This window comes from Centruroides vittatus, unplaced genomic scaffold, assembly GCF_030686945.1.
Source record: "Centruroides vittatus isolate TY-2023 unplaced genomic scaffold, ASM3068694v2 contig_1450, whole genome shotgun sequence".
Classification (NCBI taxonomy): Eukaryota; Metazoa; Arthropoda; class Arachnida; order Scorpiones; family Buthidae; genus Centruroides; species Centruroides vittatus.
Window position 1 is genome coordinate 940,834 of NW_027120902.1, and position 15,152 is coordinate 955,985.

General features: G+C 27.7%; 2 protein-coding genes across 5 annotated transcripts in view; one reads left to right on the forward strand and one right to left on the reverse strand.

Annotated features, from left to right (window-relative positions):
• Positions 1–5,795, reverse strand: part of LOC136968358 (phospholipid scramblase 2-like) — a 30,900-nt gene extending 25,105 nt beyond the window's left edge. Inside the window, exons 1-2 of one of the 4 annotated variants that reach the window (XM_067262368.1) lie at positions 5,702–5,795; positions 4,583–4,877 (exon numbers count right to left, since the gene is read on the reverse strand). In XM_067262368.1, the coding sequence (XP_067118469.1) occupies positions 4,583–4,832 (250 nt within the window). In that variant the 5' untranslated portion in view covers positions 4,833–4,877; positions 5,702–5,795. Of the gene's footprint in view, positions 1–4,582; positions 4,878–5,293; positions 5,312–5,352; positions 5,666–5,701 lie in introns of those variants that run through there. The other 3 variants (XM_067262370.1, XM_067262367.1, XM_067262369.1) reach the window with 3 other exon arrangements.
• A 519-nt stretch (positions 5,796–6,314) lies between these two features.
• The window catches only part of LOC136968360 (phospholipid scramblase 1-like), a 66,831-nt gene continuing 57,993 nt past the window's right edge, over positions 6,315–15,152 (forward strand). Inside the window, exon 1 of the mRNA XM_067262371.1 lies at positions 6,315–6,480. The gene's annotated coding sequence lies outside the window, so the exon portion shown is untranslated. The remainder of the gene's footprint in view (positions 6,481–15,152) is intronic.

A 15,152-nucleotide genomic window follows, 5' to 3' on the forward strand; every position in this document is an offset into this window, starting at 1 on the left:
GAAAAATCTTATAAAATTGACAGAATAATTTGTTCGTTAAAGCTGGATAACGGAAACGTTTTTGCCAATTCTTAACAGTTGAATTCACTCTCCTTTGGCTACACTTATGAGTTCTCCGAATTCTGATTTCCAAATAATTATCTTTTTTTTTCGTGTTAGAATAGATGAAAACATATTGGGCTCCCACTTGGCTTTGAAACTGCAATTTGGAATGCAACAGAAAGCTTTGCTTTTCGTATTGCTATTCATCTTTACTGCTGACAATACACAAGAATGATTCAGATTCAAATGACCTAGATAAAATAGTCTTGTTTTTAAACACCAGAGGGGTCTGGTGAAAAATGCAAATAATCACAGACAACGTAATCAATCATAACAAACCAGACATCACATTCATTGACAGACAAAATAAAATCACATACATCATAGACACAGCTGTACCAAACACTCACGATATACGAGGGTAATTCCAAAAGTAAGGTCTCTTATTTTTTTTTAAATACAAAGAAACGTTTTTTCAATAATGTTTACATCAAGCTTGAACATTTATCTATTTTTCTACATAACCACCATTTCAGTCTATGCATTTTTGTAGGTGCTGTGGCAGTTTTTGTATGCTCATGTCATACCAGCTTGCTGCCATGATGTGTTAAACCAATTGAAATTCATTTCCAATTGATGGAAGTGAATGGTGAATCATGCATGGATGTCAAAAACGTCCACAAGTGGTGTAGGGAGTTTGCAGCTGGTTGTACTGAAATTCACAATGAAGAAAGAAGTGAAAGACAATCAATTTCCAACAAGACAGTTGCAAAGGTTGAGCAAACCATGCATAAAAATTGGTGGATTACTCTGGATGATCTCTGCATTTTGGTTCCTGGGATTTCCTGAAGCACCATTCATAAGATTTTAACAAAAAAGTTGCAATATCAGAAAGTGTGCACAAGATGGGTCCTGTGACATAGCAGTGAACTGGTATACAAAAACTGCCACAATACCTACAAAAATGCATCAACCAAAATGGCAATTACATAGAAAAATAGATAAATGTTCAAACTTTAAAATGATGTAAATATTATTCAAAACAAATGTTTCTTTGTATTTCTAAAAAAATAGGAGACCTTACTTTTGTGATTACCCTCATACAAAATACATACACTGAAAAAATTAAATACTCAGAACTTGCCCACAAAATAAAGTGTTTGTGGAGAATGAATGAGGTGTGTACTGTACCAGTAATCCATCCTTGCATAGGTATCATACCATATACACTACACAAAAATCTCAAAACATTAGGGCTTAACAACAGCACATACATCACTCCACAAAAGGCTGCTATACAAAACACATCACAGTCAGGAAATTCCTAAACAGAGATAAATACATACACAGCATGTAAACAAATCATTTGTTTTCTGTAGTTATGACTTTGGTCCAGCATAGCACTAGGCACAGGTATATATATAACAAGTACACGGAACTCATCCAGGAAATAAGGCATCTGTGGAAAATGGATAGGGTGCGTATTGTACCTGTTATTTTCTCCTCTACAGATGTACCATACACACCACAAAAACCTGGAAACATTACAATTGAATAGAAATATATACCTCACACTACAGAAGGCCACTACATTGAATACATGCCATATTGTTAGGAAATTCCTGAATACAGACACACACACTGACACACTTACTTAATTTTTGTTTTTTCATTTTAGTTACTATGCCTTGCTTCTGGTCCAGCATAGTACACAGTCACTGGTGTCAACCGAGTATAACTCACTAAACCCAACATAATAATAATAAAGGGGATTGTTTATTATATACATAAGAAGCACATATTATTTCAAAATAAACTTAATAAATAGATGATTTTTTGCTTTTTAGCAAAAACCAGTAACCTTTCATCAAAACCAAACACTTATACTGCATAAAACATGCAATGATTTATCAATATACAATAATATACATTACAACTGTCAGAAGTTGCTTCTGTTTGGTTGAAAATGGTTGTTTGGTTAAATTTGAAGTGTATGATACAAAGGCTTAGGCAGGCCAAAAAGTACCAGGTGTAGACATTTGGGTATTTAGATACCCTTTTGATTATTTTAAGAATCCATAAATCTTTCTATTGTGTTATACCAGTTTAGAGCTCTGAATATAGGTTTATTGCTTGAAAATATGTTAAATTTGTCTATCATCATCTAGTAACATACATAGAACTTTGTCGTCATCTGGAAATAGCAGACAAAAATATAAAATATTTTAAACAATATTAATATTTTTCATCTTTCATAAATTTTTTCCTCTGCAATATCTAATGAAAATAATGACAGATAATCAAGCAGGAAAATATTTTGAAAATTTCCTTCAGTTGTTAAATGCTGTTATTTTTTTTAACAATATTTAACAATAGAAATGTTTTATAATTGTCATAATGTTTCCCTTTATAATTAACTACTGCCAAATGTATATTTTTCTTTTTTTTTCTTTTTGATTCTTTCAGGCTCATTGTCAGTTTGGCCAGGATCATAATGGCCAGATAGTGAGGGATGGGCCCGATATATACAATAAAAACCACTCTTAAAAAACTGCTGGTGTATTTCAATCTGCCTGAATTTGATTCCAGGTCTCCCAGAGTAGTAGGCTGATGCCTTAATTGACTCGACCATCCAGCCCACTATCAAATATCATAAATATTCACTCAATATTAAATACTTCTACAATACTGGACCAAATAGCCAGCTTTCAGAAATCCAGAATAACCAGAATATTTTTGGATTTGATGGACCTGGATATTTTTGAATTCGATGGGCAGTAGTACAGCTGTAATTCGGCATGCAGCCACACTGCAATTTAACTTCCACAGCATACATGCACAAGTTCCAATGTGAGTGTTGTGTGCAAGTGATCCTCTCACAGTCTTAAGTATTTATTTGTCAGAATTTATCATCATTTTCATTTATAAACATGAATAAAAGACCAGATTAATATCAAACAAACAGACCCTACTTCAAAAGTGTATTAATTTGTATGTGTTAAATGCAAATTTGTTCTTTACATTTTTATTTTATATTTTAACTATATATTTAGCCTAGTCCAAAAACCCAGATCCAGACCACTTCTGGTCCAAAACTTGCTGGATATTTTGTCTGGTACTATATTTTATGATTTAACAGCTGGAATAATTGTACTAATTTATTGAAGAACACATCCCAAATAACTTGGCAGTGAATTATATTCTGCTATAAAAAATGACGGAGAGCATATTGATCCATTGGGATCTACATCTATTGTTTTATATTCCTTTGTTTGAATTATTGTAAATAATCTTTAGGCCACTGAATGATGACATAATATTGATTTTTGTGTTGACCAATATTACATATGTTTAACAGTGCTTTGTGGCCACAATGTAAATAATAAAGCAATCAAATTCTAATACTTTAAAAAGATTTATAAAAGAATTATAAGATAATTATGAGATTTTTTAAAATGTTTCAAATATACCAAAAGTTTAAAAAATGTTAATATAGATAGCATTAGATTGAATATTTGGCATTATTCAATATTTGAGTATATTTGACCACATACTAAATACACTTATTTGATATTCATACTTAATACTTCCTCAAAGTCAAACTATTCAGTTGAATCATGTCATTTTAGTTTGGGAGAGAAAGTGTGAGAAAAGGAAGATGGAAAAAAAAAAGATAAAACATAAAATAAAATGAAAATAGTTTTAAAATCTGATATTTAAAAATATTGTTATTTATTCCTTTCTGAAACAAACATAACTTTAATAAATAATCATAAAGTGATGATTTATCACTTTATCATAAAACTGATTTTCAAGAGTGATAAACTGTAATAAATAAACCTACATGCTTCTGTATTCATATAAGAAAGTAAGAAAATGAGATTTTGTTGGTCATTCTAAATAGCCAATTTCCAGCTTTGCTGAATATACTGTATGCTCACTAAATAACATACTTTGTACTATTTGCCAAAGAAATGGCTCTCAATGGCAAGATTTAATATTTTACTTTTTGTTACATAATAATTATTTCTTAAAAATAAAAAGATATATAATCTATTATTATCGAATAGATGACACTACCCTCCACCTTATTCTATGGCTTAGAATATAAACCTTCTGTTTCAGGTAGTTCCAAATAAATCAGCTGATTTAGACTGATTATTCAGTATTTGGTCAAAAATCTGTTTGGTCCATCCCTAATTATAAAATTTTTTCGGGTAGGATATTCACTTGAGGATTATATCTAACAAATATTCAATTATTTAATTTATTTATATTTCTGTAAAGGTTTTTATTAAAACAGTAAGGAAACATAATTAATCTATAACTAATTTCATTATCTAAGTATTTTTAACTTGTTAAGATCAATTTATTTACTTTTTAAAGATGAATAATGATGAATGATTCAAATTTCAAAATATATTGTAATTTCATAAATAAGCAGTTTTGTTAATAAAAAAATCTTTTCTACAATGTTTGTATCAATGAAATATGTTTGCATTACTATTTAAAATTTATTAAGTTCACGAAAACAATTTACCCATTGGTGCACCTCCAGTTTGTGGAAAACCTTGTTGACCATAAGTAGGAGCAGGTTGAGTATACCCAGCAGGAGGTGGGTGATAATTCATTCCACCTGGCTGTGGATAGCCAGCATTGGGTGGTGGATAACCGGCATTAGGTGGTGGGTAACCGGCATTAGGTGGCGGATATCCAACATTTTGCGGGGGTGGATAACCTGCTTGCGGCTGATAAGCCACTTCTGGTTGAGGATAAGGTGGAGCAGACATCAATCTACTTCAAGCGTATTTAATTTCCTTAAAATATATAATTTGCTGAAAGAAAAAAATAGAAAATAAATACGTATTTTATATACTGTTATAAATAAATAATAATAAAAATCACCAATAATATTAAAGAATCTAATTTTTAACCTGTTTCACTATATATAAATCATTTTATTACTTACTACCTCACTATAAAGTTCAATAGTAAAAAAAAAAAAATCAATAATATTTGTGTTACTAACAAACACTGCACAAACAAAGTTACATAAAAAAACTAAAATGGTATATTTAAATATCTAGATTCTACATTTATTAAACTAAACATAACATATATAATTGTGTGTTTTAAGTCTGTAGAATGGACATTACAATTGAAAATTAAGTAGTATGATGACATCATACAACGTCTGAATCAATAGAAATAATAAACATGATTAATATCATTTAAATTTTCATTCATTTACATTTGTTTACTCTAAATGTAATTCAAAATGGAAGGTAGACCTTACTGTAAACAACCCACCTTGCTTACTATAAATATATATATATTTGATATCGCGATAATATTTAATTCTTTATCCGTTTATCGTCAACGTAAACAAGATAAAATCTCTCAACTCTTTTTCCCCTCTTCGAGATTCTTAAATCACTTGAAAATAAATAAGATGCCAACCAAAATAGCAATATTTTCAACCATTCTTCGACAAAAGATGTCGCTGGTAATATTATAACATACGAAATCTTTTTTTCATTTTTCTTTTTAATGTTGTTCTTTTGCCTTTTTTGTGTATTTCGAACTAATTTGTTGACGGGAATATTTATACGATTTACTAATGGACTAGAGTTATTTTAGTACGTGACTTTTTCTAAACCTTGAACTTTGTGACGTCACAGCTGAATCTATTTTGAACTGGAGGGTGTGACTGATAAGGTTTAGGTAGTTTTCTTGCCCTATTTAAGGTTAAACTGTACGGCATCTTTTATGTACTGAATAGTGGAAAGATCGGGAGATGCATAAACCGCACTCCAAAGTTGAAAGCTTATTCGCTTTCAATATGGACGTTAATTTCGTATTTATATTGAACACTAATGACACGTTTTTGTACTTTGTTTAACTGGCAATAATAAAAATTAACGTCTGTAGTAAAAGTTCGATAAGTTTACTCGACAAGATGAGCTAATACTACACTTATTCCATCCTTTTCTATTTATAATCCAAGATAATAAAACATTATAGGAAAGTACAATACATTAAATCATCCAAAACGAGATTTCGTAATACATTCAATTGCAAACATTCATAAAACATTTCTCAGCGTTTTAAAATATTTCCGCGAATTTCGATTATAATTTTAAATGCCTTTGTTTCTACCTGTTGCACTTTAATTATGAGGATGTCGATCTTATCTGCAAATGAGAATAAAAATCGTAATTTAAAATGGCTTTTAAACGCAACTCAATGCGTACGTTACGCGAAGTATAACCAGTTTGTACAGTACATTACTAGCATACATTGCAGTTGAAACTGGCTCCGCCTCCTATTTCCCAGAATAGGATTTCCATTAAAACAGCAGATCTGCCACTTATCTCGAATAGAGTTTGCGATCTTGTGCATTGACACTAGGATTGGCAATCGTTAGATAACTTAAAGGTGGGTTTTCTTAACTGTAAATAGACGAAGGGTAATTATATATTTAATTTTGGTTTTTATTGTTAAAGTATGTATTTAAAAATATAAACAGGCATGTTAAAATAGAGATATTTTACTTGAAATATAGAAAACACTACTACACATTATTATAGTGATAATAGATACGGAAAACTTTCTTGAAATTATAAAACTGGTAGAATTAAATGCAGAGGTAGAAAAATTGCTTAAAAACAAAGCAATTTTAAATCATTCGTTTTTAATTTAAGTCGTTAATATCTAGATAGATATAATACTATTTAAATGAGATTTGTTATATAATTTCGAAATTTTAGTTTGCAAATTAATAATTGATTTTTTTTCGCAAGTAACATCGAGTTTAAATACTTTTTGCAAGTATTTTTTTTTTTTTTTTTGCATAAACATTTTAGGAGTAACGAGAAGATAGGAATAATCTTTACGATTATTTACAATTTTATGATTTTAAATATGACATATATATATATATATATATATACACATATATAGTATTTATTATTGTGTATATATACAATAATAAATACTACATAAGAATAATACTACAGTATTTCATATATCTGTATTATGTATATAAAATTGCACAGCACATATTTTATACGCTTGTATGTCTATATATAAATAGACAAAGACACATGCACACACTCACCGTCACCCTTGCTAATCCGGCCTCTCAATTATCCATCATACTTCAAGTGTGATCGTCTATGCAGTTCCGTTTCCGTGCAAATGTTAAATCATGTCATACATCATGTTTTCCTATTTACTTGTGTTTCATTTCTGTATACAGTATTGCTTGTCGGTACATCATATTATTGCTTGCCTGCCACCAAAAAGAATCATTACCGAAGAGCGACATGACTCTCGTCCATCCGGTACTCTCGCTAATCTTGCACCCCACTATGCAAGGAATGACCGGATTAGCAAGAGTTTAGCGCGCGTGTGTATAGTACAGTAAAATAATATAATAATGCAGGATGACAACCTCACATATATATAAATGTGGGGTTGTCATCCTGCATTATTATATCATTAAAAAGTAGCCTACTTTATATATATGCAGTAGCCTATATCAATAAATTATCTGTGTGTGCGTATATGCGTATTGTTTATTTTATGTAATCTAATATCAGGGATGTAACTAGAAATTTCTGAGTATGGGTCACTCACATCTCTGATAGCTTGCGTAGACATAGTATAGGTAGGTAGATTATGTAAAAAATTAATAATAATAATAAATAAAGAAAATAAAAAAAACAATAGCTCCAAGATCGTTAGCAACATATTATTGTGCAAGGAGCTGCCTTACTGATATCGCAGCTCCTTGCATGTTATATGCAAATTGGTAATATGTATGACAATGCTCAATAAAAACAAATAAATAAATGGCAGAACAAGAACGGGTATTAAAGGTATATTCTTTACCTCATGGCTGTTCATGTAGCCTTGTATCTGAGGCTAACGCACTGGTTTCAGCGAGTGGTCAACTGTTTTGTGATTTTTTTTTTGTATGTTTAACCTATTTTTAACTTGTATGGGAAAGTAGTGGAGGTTGGCACTAAGAGTTGAAAGAGTGTTAGTGTGGAAAATGCCGTTCCTTGTCACCCCGTGTGGCTACATCCCTGATATATAATTATAGTGAGTGATCGGTTAACGAACATAATCCGTTTCAAGACTTTGCTATCCGAATTGTTCGTTAACCGATTATCGATTTACCATAGGTTTTTATGGGAATTTGATTAATTCGTTCTGGAGCCCCCCAAAAATAAAAAATATATACTTTTTTACTACGTTTATTTACCGTATTTTACGGACTATAAGACGCATTTTTTTCTTCGAAAAATTGCCTCCAAAATTCAGGTGCGTCTTATAGTCCGTAGCGTTTTATAGTCCGTAAAATACGGTATATGTAAAATTTAAAAATACATATATACACAATCTTGCATTTTAATTAATCATGTTTGTTTTTTGCGTTTGTGGGGTTAAAGAATCTGTCCAGTGTCGATTGCTTTTCTCTCTTCTTCAGGATTTTTCATAATTAATTAATAGCATTGTAATTGTAGAGATCCCTGAGCCTATTAACCTCAACCTGGTTTGGATGCCATTCTAAGATATTGTTCTAACATCTTCCCACTTCTTTAAAAGATGTTTAAGAGCAGATATCGGCATTAATCCTCTTTTTCAGAAGAAAACATATCTCTCCGAGTTTCAGGTGTTCTGTCGTCAGATCCGTTTCAGGTTCCATTATGAGCTCTTCAATGTTCTTTATTTCTCAGATGTGATTTTTGTTACTCCTTAAGCTACTTGAATCATCTTGATTATACTGTATCTTTCTTAGATAAGATTGAACTGCGGCCTACTGTAAACCTGTTCGAGCCATACTGCCCAGCAGACATCTTCTCCACACTCTATACCTTTGCTATCATACTCTCACCTTTCGAAAATAAAAACTGACGCAAAACTTAAAGTGCCCGCCCGACAGTCTCGCGAATACTATAAAAGAATTGTTTTTGTCAGAAAAATAAAAGGCTGGAATTACAAGGGAGAGTTTCAAAGTTCTGAGGAATACTATCCGACGGGTTGAACGACGATGTCGACGTCTCCCGCGCTCCAAAAAGTTTCGAATTGTTGCCTGAAGACAAGGGAAGACCAATCGGTTATTTTACGTCGCTTCTTCTTGTGTTTGTTCTGTGAGGTGTTCGTTGTCCGAACATAAAAATCTTTCGCGAAAGTGTTCGTTATCCGATTTCTTCTTTGACCGAACTGTTCGTTAACCGATCACCACTGTATATTAATAAAATTATTTTTTATTTGAAAATAACGTTTATTGTTTACTTTAATTATATAAGATATAATGCAAGTAAACAGAATTATAAGTAGCTTTATTCGTTTAATCGATATAATCAGCTTTAAAGTATAATCAAAAACTAAATTAAATGAGCTACGAGTATAAAATGCAGTTAAGTAATTTTTAACAAAGAACATAATAAAATATAGGTAAAACTTATAAAAAATTATTTTATTATTACGACAAAAAATCCGAATTAATAAAAATTGTCTATTTTAAGTCATCGATACAGCGGGCGGTTGTGGTTATTTATATAAGCTAACTGACGTCAAATAGCATCTATAGTTCAGCATTTTGCAAGCTCCAATTGCAGCTTTTGTCGTTAACCCGTAACGTTGCTAAATTCCTGGGGAATTCCAATTTAATCTGATTCCGGCTCTTGTTTTTCAAGAATAGGTTTAGAGATTTTCTTGCTATGAGATGATGCAATATACAGTAGGCTTATATTAATTTGTTTTTTATCAATCATTGATTCTAGACTCATCTAATAATAATAAAATTAATTATTTTATTATTAAATTGAAAAAAAACTGTTTTACAAGTATAAATAATAGAGTTTATAATTTATTAATTGTGAAAAATATAATATTTGCATAAATGATGTTGCAAAATTCCGTTCTCAGAATAGAAAAAAGTTATATTTCTAATATATGCAATGTATTATCGAATACATTGCATATATTAGAAAGATTACAATATTCATTACATTGATTATGCTTTATATATAGGCTATAATTTTAAAAATGCCTTTTTATTTACCAAGTTACAGTTGATTTAGAAGAAAAGATTTCTTGCGTGTTATTCGAATAAATGCTTATTACTTTATTGTTTATTATTAATATATATTTACATAAAAATATTTCATGTTATTAAATTATGCTATTGTAGAAAATTAAGTTTGAGATTGGTTTAGTATTTTTCAATAATAAGAATGGAAAAATTTATTTTTATGAGAAATTGGACTTCAAAGGTTTTTTAGTTTTTATTTTTTCTTTTTGAGGTGATGCTACATTATATTAGTAATTATATTTATCTTAACTAAAGAACGTCCTGTCAAATTGGAACAAGTTTTAGTATCATTTTTTAAAAATATTTGTATGAAAAAAACCAATTGATTTTTATAACGATGCATCACCGAAACGGAAATTATTAGCATGTTTATAACCTTCGTTTGCTCTTTGTGCTATCAATTTCTATATATTGAAGTAAATGCGATTTATCCCGGGTGCACCACGTTGCGTGCCACGTCAGAGCACATTCATATTTGTTTTTAAAGATATCATTTAATTTATTTTAAATATATTTTACTCCACTTCTATGACTTTATTTTCTATCAATTGTATTACATTACTGAAGTACTCATAGTTATTAAAGAAAATATCATGTTACGTTCATTTATATATCGTGGAAAGTTTTGAAATGGTTTTTATCAAAGGTTTTATAAACATTGTAATTTATTTTCAAACAAAGCATTTTATGCAGAAAAAAAATTAATTTTTTGAAATACTTTTATTTTCTTTAAGAGCAAAGAAAATAAAAAAGATTTCCTGTGATATTATTTTATTTTTGTATAGAGAATTTTTTTTAATATAATCCATTCAACATCGTCCTTGTTATACTGTATGATTACTAATTAAGAAAAGTATGTGAAAAAATTTATTTTTTATGTGAAATATTTTAAAATTTTATTAAAAACCAAAATTTTTCCAATAGTTTATATGTATTAAGTAAATTTAATTTCTTATATAGCATTATGAAGTATATACATTATATATACTGTATATTTTATATAATGTACTTTATGTACAGTACTTTACGATGCTCTTTTTTATAGCCTGTGCCCCTTTTTTTTATAGTCTGCGGGCGAAACTGTTCTCATATATATCTAACATAAATTTAATATAAAATAAATGATGAATTGTAATTTGAATATAGTATTTAACAATAATAAATCATAAAAAAATAAGTAAAATATACGTTTTGAAACACTCCAAGGTTTAAAAAAAAAGAAAATATTTTAATTTGAGACAAGGTCGAAGATTTTTTTATCTATTAACCTTGAAACGAATTCTGGAGTTATGCAATATTATAAAAAACAGAACTGGATAGATAAGTCTATTCATATTAACAAAGAATATAAAAGAAAATAAATATAGGTGATGAAAATTATTAATATAAAATGATTTTTTAAACTATTGTGTTGTATTTACTTTTATTTGAAATGTTAAATTATGTAATTGGAATGTAAGTTTGTTAAACGGAAATACTACAGGATAGTCACATCATGTCTCAGATTTTCTAGGAAATGTTATTTTTATTTTATCCATAATTTTATAATTTTTAAAATACAATATATATTTATTTATTTGTATATATTAAATTAAAAATTTCAAGCTAGAGCTATGTGATTATCTGCTTCTGTTTAATAAATTCGTATTATTCAAGTAATAGAATTATTTAATTTTGTATGGTAACAAAGATAGTAAAAGTTTAGAAATATATATTTTAAAAAAAATAGATAAAAAATTACGGTTTTGAATTTTAAACATTTCATTTATATAAAATTCATAAAAAGTTAAATTTCACAAACTTTACAAGTTCAAGTTTTGTAATGAACAGAGATAACAAAATACATTTTTTTTTTTAATAGCTAAAAGAATTACTGTAATTCTTTAATTTCAATATTAAAATTAAGGGTTTTTAAATACTAAAATTAATTATTGTTATAAAATTAAATGAATGATTAAATTTAAAGAAATTAACGTTAGAACAAATTATTTAAACATTGTTTATACTTTATACTTCTCAAGACAATGTGGCCCATTTTTATTAAATATTAAATTAATAATTTAATGATAATTTAGTTTCAAACATTAAAAATATTTATTAATATTTCAGTTTAATATTATTTTATTTTATGATCAGAACTACATGACAATGATGTCATAAAATAATTATTTTTCATCTTAACAACATTAACGATACATTTATCGCTAATATAGGTTTCAACATTTAACGTAATAACCGGATACATAAATAGATAATTGAAATCAAGTTTGGTTAACCTCATTTTTTCTATTGATTTTTAAATTTTTGTTAAAATTAATCTAATAAAAATTTAAAATATTTTGTTAATTTGTTTTATTAAATTATGGATTTAATATTTTTAATTATGTTTAAGAATTGTAAATGGGACATTAATGATACAGATTTTATTTAAAATCATTGATATTCCACAATTTTAAATTTGAATTTTTATATGCATTTTTAAAAAATTTTGAGTAAATTTCTACACAGAAAATTAAAATTATGATATAAATCTATAAAATATTTTGAGAAAAAATTTCTCTTTACTTATATTAAAAATAGATATATTTATAAGAATTCTGTGATATAAGCTATATATTGTTTATTCTACAAATAAGATATAACTTTACTTTTCAGACCTTTCAAAATTGGTACATTTGTTTCTCTCTAGTCTGGCATATCTTTTAATCTTTCATATACACATTTATTTGTTTTATTAGTCGGACTTTACATTCCCATTATGTTTTAAGGAACATAATGAATAAAATCGTTTCCAGTTGAGAAACCATAAACTTAAATAATTTAGATTAATTTTAAAATAATTCATTGTTTTTAATATTTTATTTAATTATCAGTTTCATAAAATTATTCCAATCAGTGACGTGGAATAATTTTTAATATTTAGATTTTTTGACAGGAAAAAAACTGTTAAAGGACATTTAAACTAGAGGATTTTTGTTTAAATAATAGTATTAAATTTTATTTTTATTATTAATATTTTTAAATTATTACTAAACATGTATGCATATCTCATTCTTTCTGTTAATCCCACATACCTCCTGTAGCAAACGTTAATCATAAGCACAAGCTGATGTTATCCTAAATATCGACTCGTGATTAGTTTGCTCGTCAAAATACCAAGACTATTTTGAATTCAAACTATCTATAACTAAATATTCTAAATTATTCAAATGTACGCATTACAGATTCAAATATGTAGAGTTTCTGCAACCACATCCTTGTAGAAACTTGTTTTATGAATATCATACCAATTAGGATCTGGATTCTAATTATAGATGAAGTGCATGCTATTGAAGATAATCATCGGATCATATTTATTTAACTTTTTAGGTATGAATTTTAAAAAATTAAAAATTACAGACCCAAAAAGTTCGACAGAATTTATTTATGAAAATATATTTGTGTTTAATAAATTATCATAATTTTTAATTAATTCGCATAATTTTTCAATGCACAGTTTTAATTCTTTCTAGTAGGCCTAAGCCTATTACATTTATATTCGCTTTATTTTATTCGTAAATTAATTATGTTAATTGTAACTCTTATTTGTCCACAATGGTTTCATTAGAACTCACACTATATAGGAAAAACTTTTATATAAAAAAAGTTATGTCAGAAGTTACGTCAGAACATCAAACATGTTTCAGAATTTTGTATTATCATGAGCAATGAGCGATAGATTAAACAATTCGCTATCAACAATAACTTGGATACAGTGTGTGAAAAGAATAATAATAAGAAAGATATGAAATTCGTTTCAATAGAGATATTGATATATACTTTGTATCTCTATTAAAAATAATTTTATAATATAATTATAAGTATATACATTAAATTTAGAGCTGACAAAAGGGAGAAACCGGAACTGTAGTCCTGGAACTCGGACCAGTACAGGGGTTTGGGCCGAAATTTGCGTAGTAAAATTAAGTCTAGAAAATCAATTTGTGTAATTTCAAAAAACAAAAAGAAATGTAATAAACTGGAGACGTTACAACAGACGAGGGAATGAGACATCTTAGCATTAAGCTCCGTGATTCACGCCTCTGGTTATATTTCGGCTATATTGAAATTTCTTTTAACGTTGAAGTAAAAAGTTTTTACATCTGATATAACTTTGTTTAACACCTTTTTTAGCTTATGAAGTAAATTTGATCTTCTCAATGTAAAAATTTTATCTTTAATTCTTATCGTTTTTTAGATACAATGATTGACATTTACGTCAATATATTATCAGTTATTATCAATAAAATTCTTATTTTACTGACAATGAAATGCGTTGGAATCATTACTTATATTTAGAACCATAAAGAATTGTTTATATTTAGAAAGCTTATTATATAATATAACATTTTATAAATTGTTCCAGTATAAATTTACATTTTCACTTGGTGCAGCTCATTTTATTGAGATAAACTTTCAAAAATTATCTTCTTTTTTATAGATATTTTTATGTATATATAGCTAAGAAAAGTTATCTTTTAGAAAAATAAATGAGATATATTTTCTAACTGATAAACAATAAAGTATTTTAAAGATATAAGATTTTTATATTTGATAAATTTTTTATTGGAAACAATTTATTTTATTTTACAAATTGTTTATTATTTAAAAAATTCTGTTATTATTATTTTTTTATTATTAAAAATATGAAAATATTGAGAAATACTCTTTATTTGACATAATAAATTTAATTTCAAAATATCAATTAATTCAATGACAAATTTAAAAATGCTTGCAACTATTATGATTATCCATAATTTTATTTTCTAATCAATGAATATTGGATATACATTTACAATATCTATTTAAGTTGTTTTCCTTACACGAAAATACAAAACCAAAAATTGCATAAATATGAAGAATCATACGGTAGTATCTAATTTTATGGAAATGTAGGCCTATAAAATTAGTTAAAGTTTGAATTTATGGATACGAAATGTCGGAATTCATAGAAGTTTAAGAA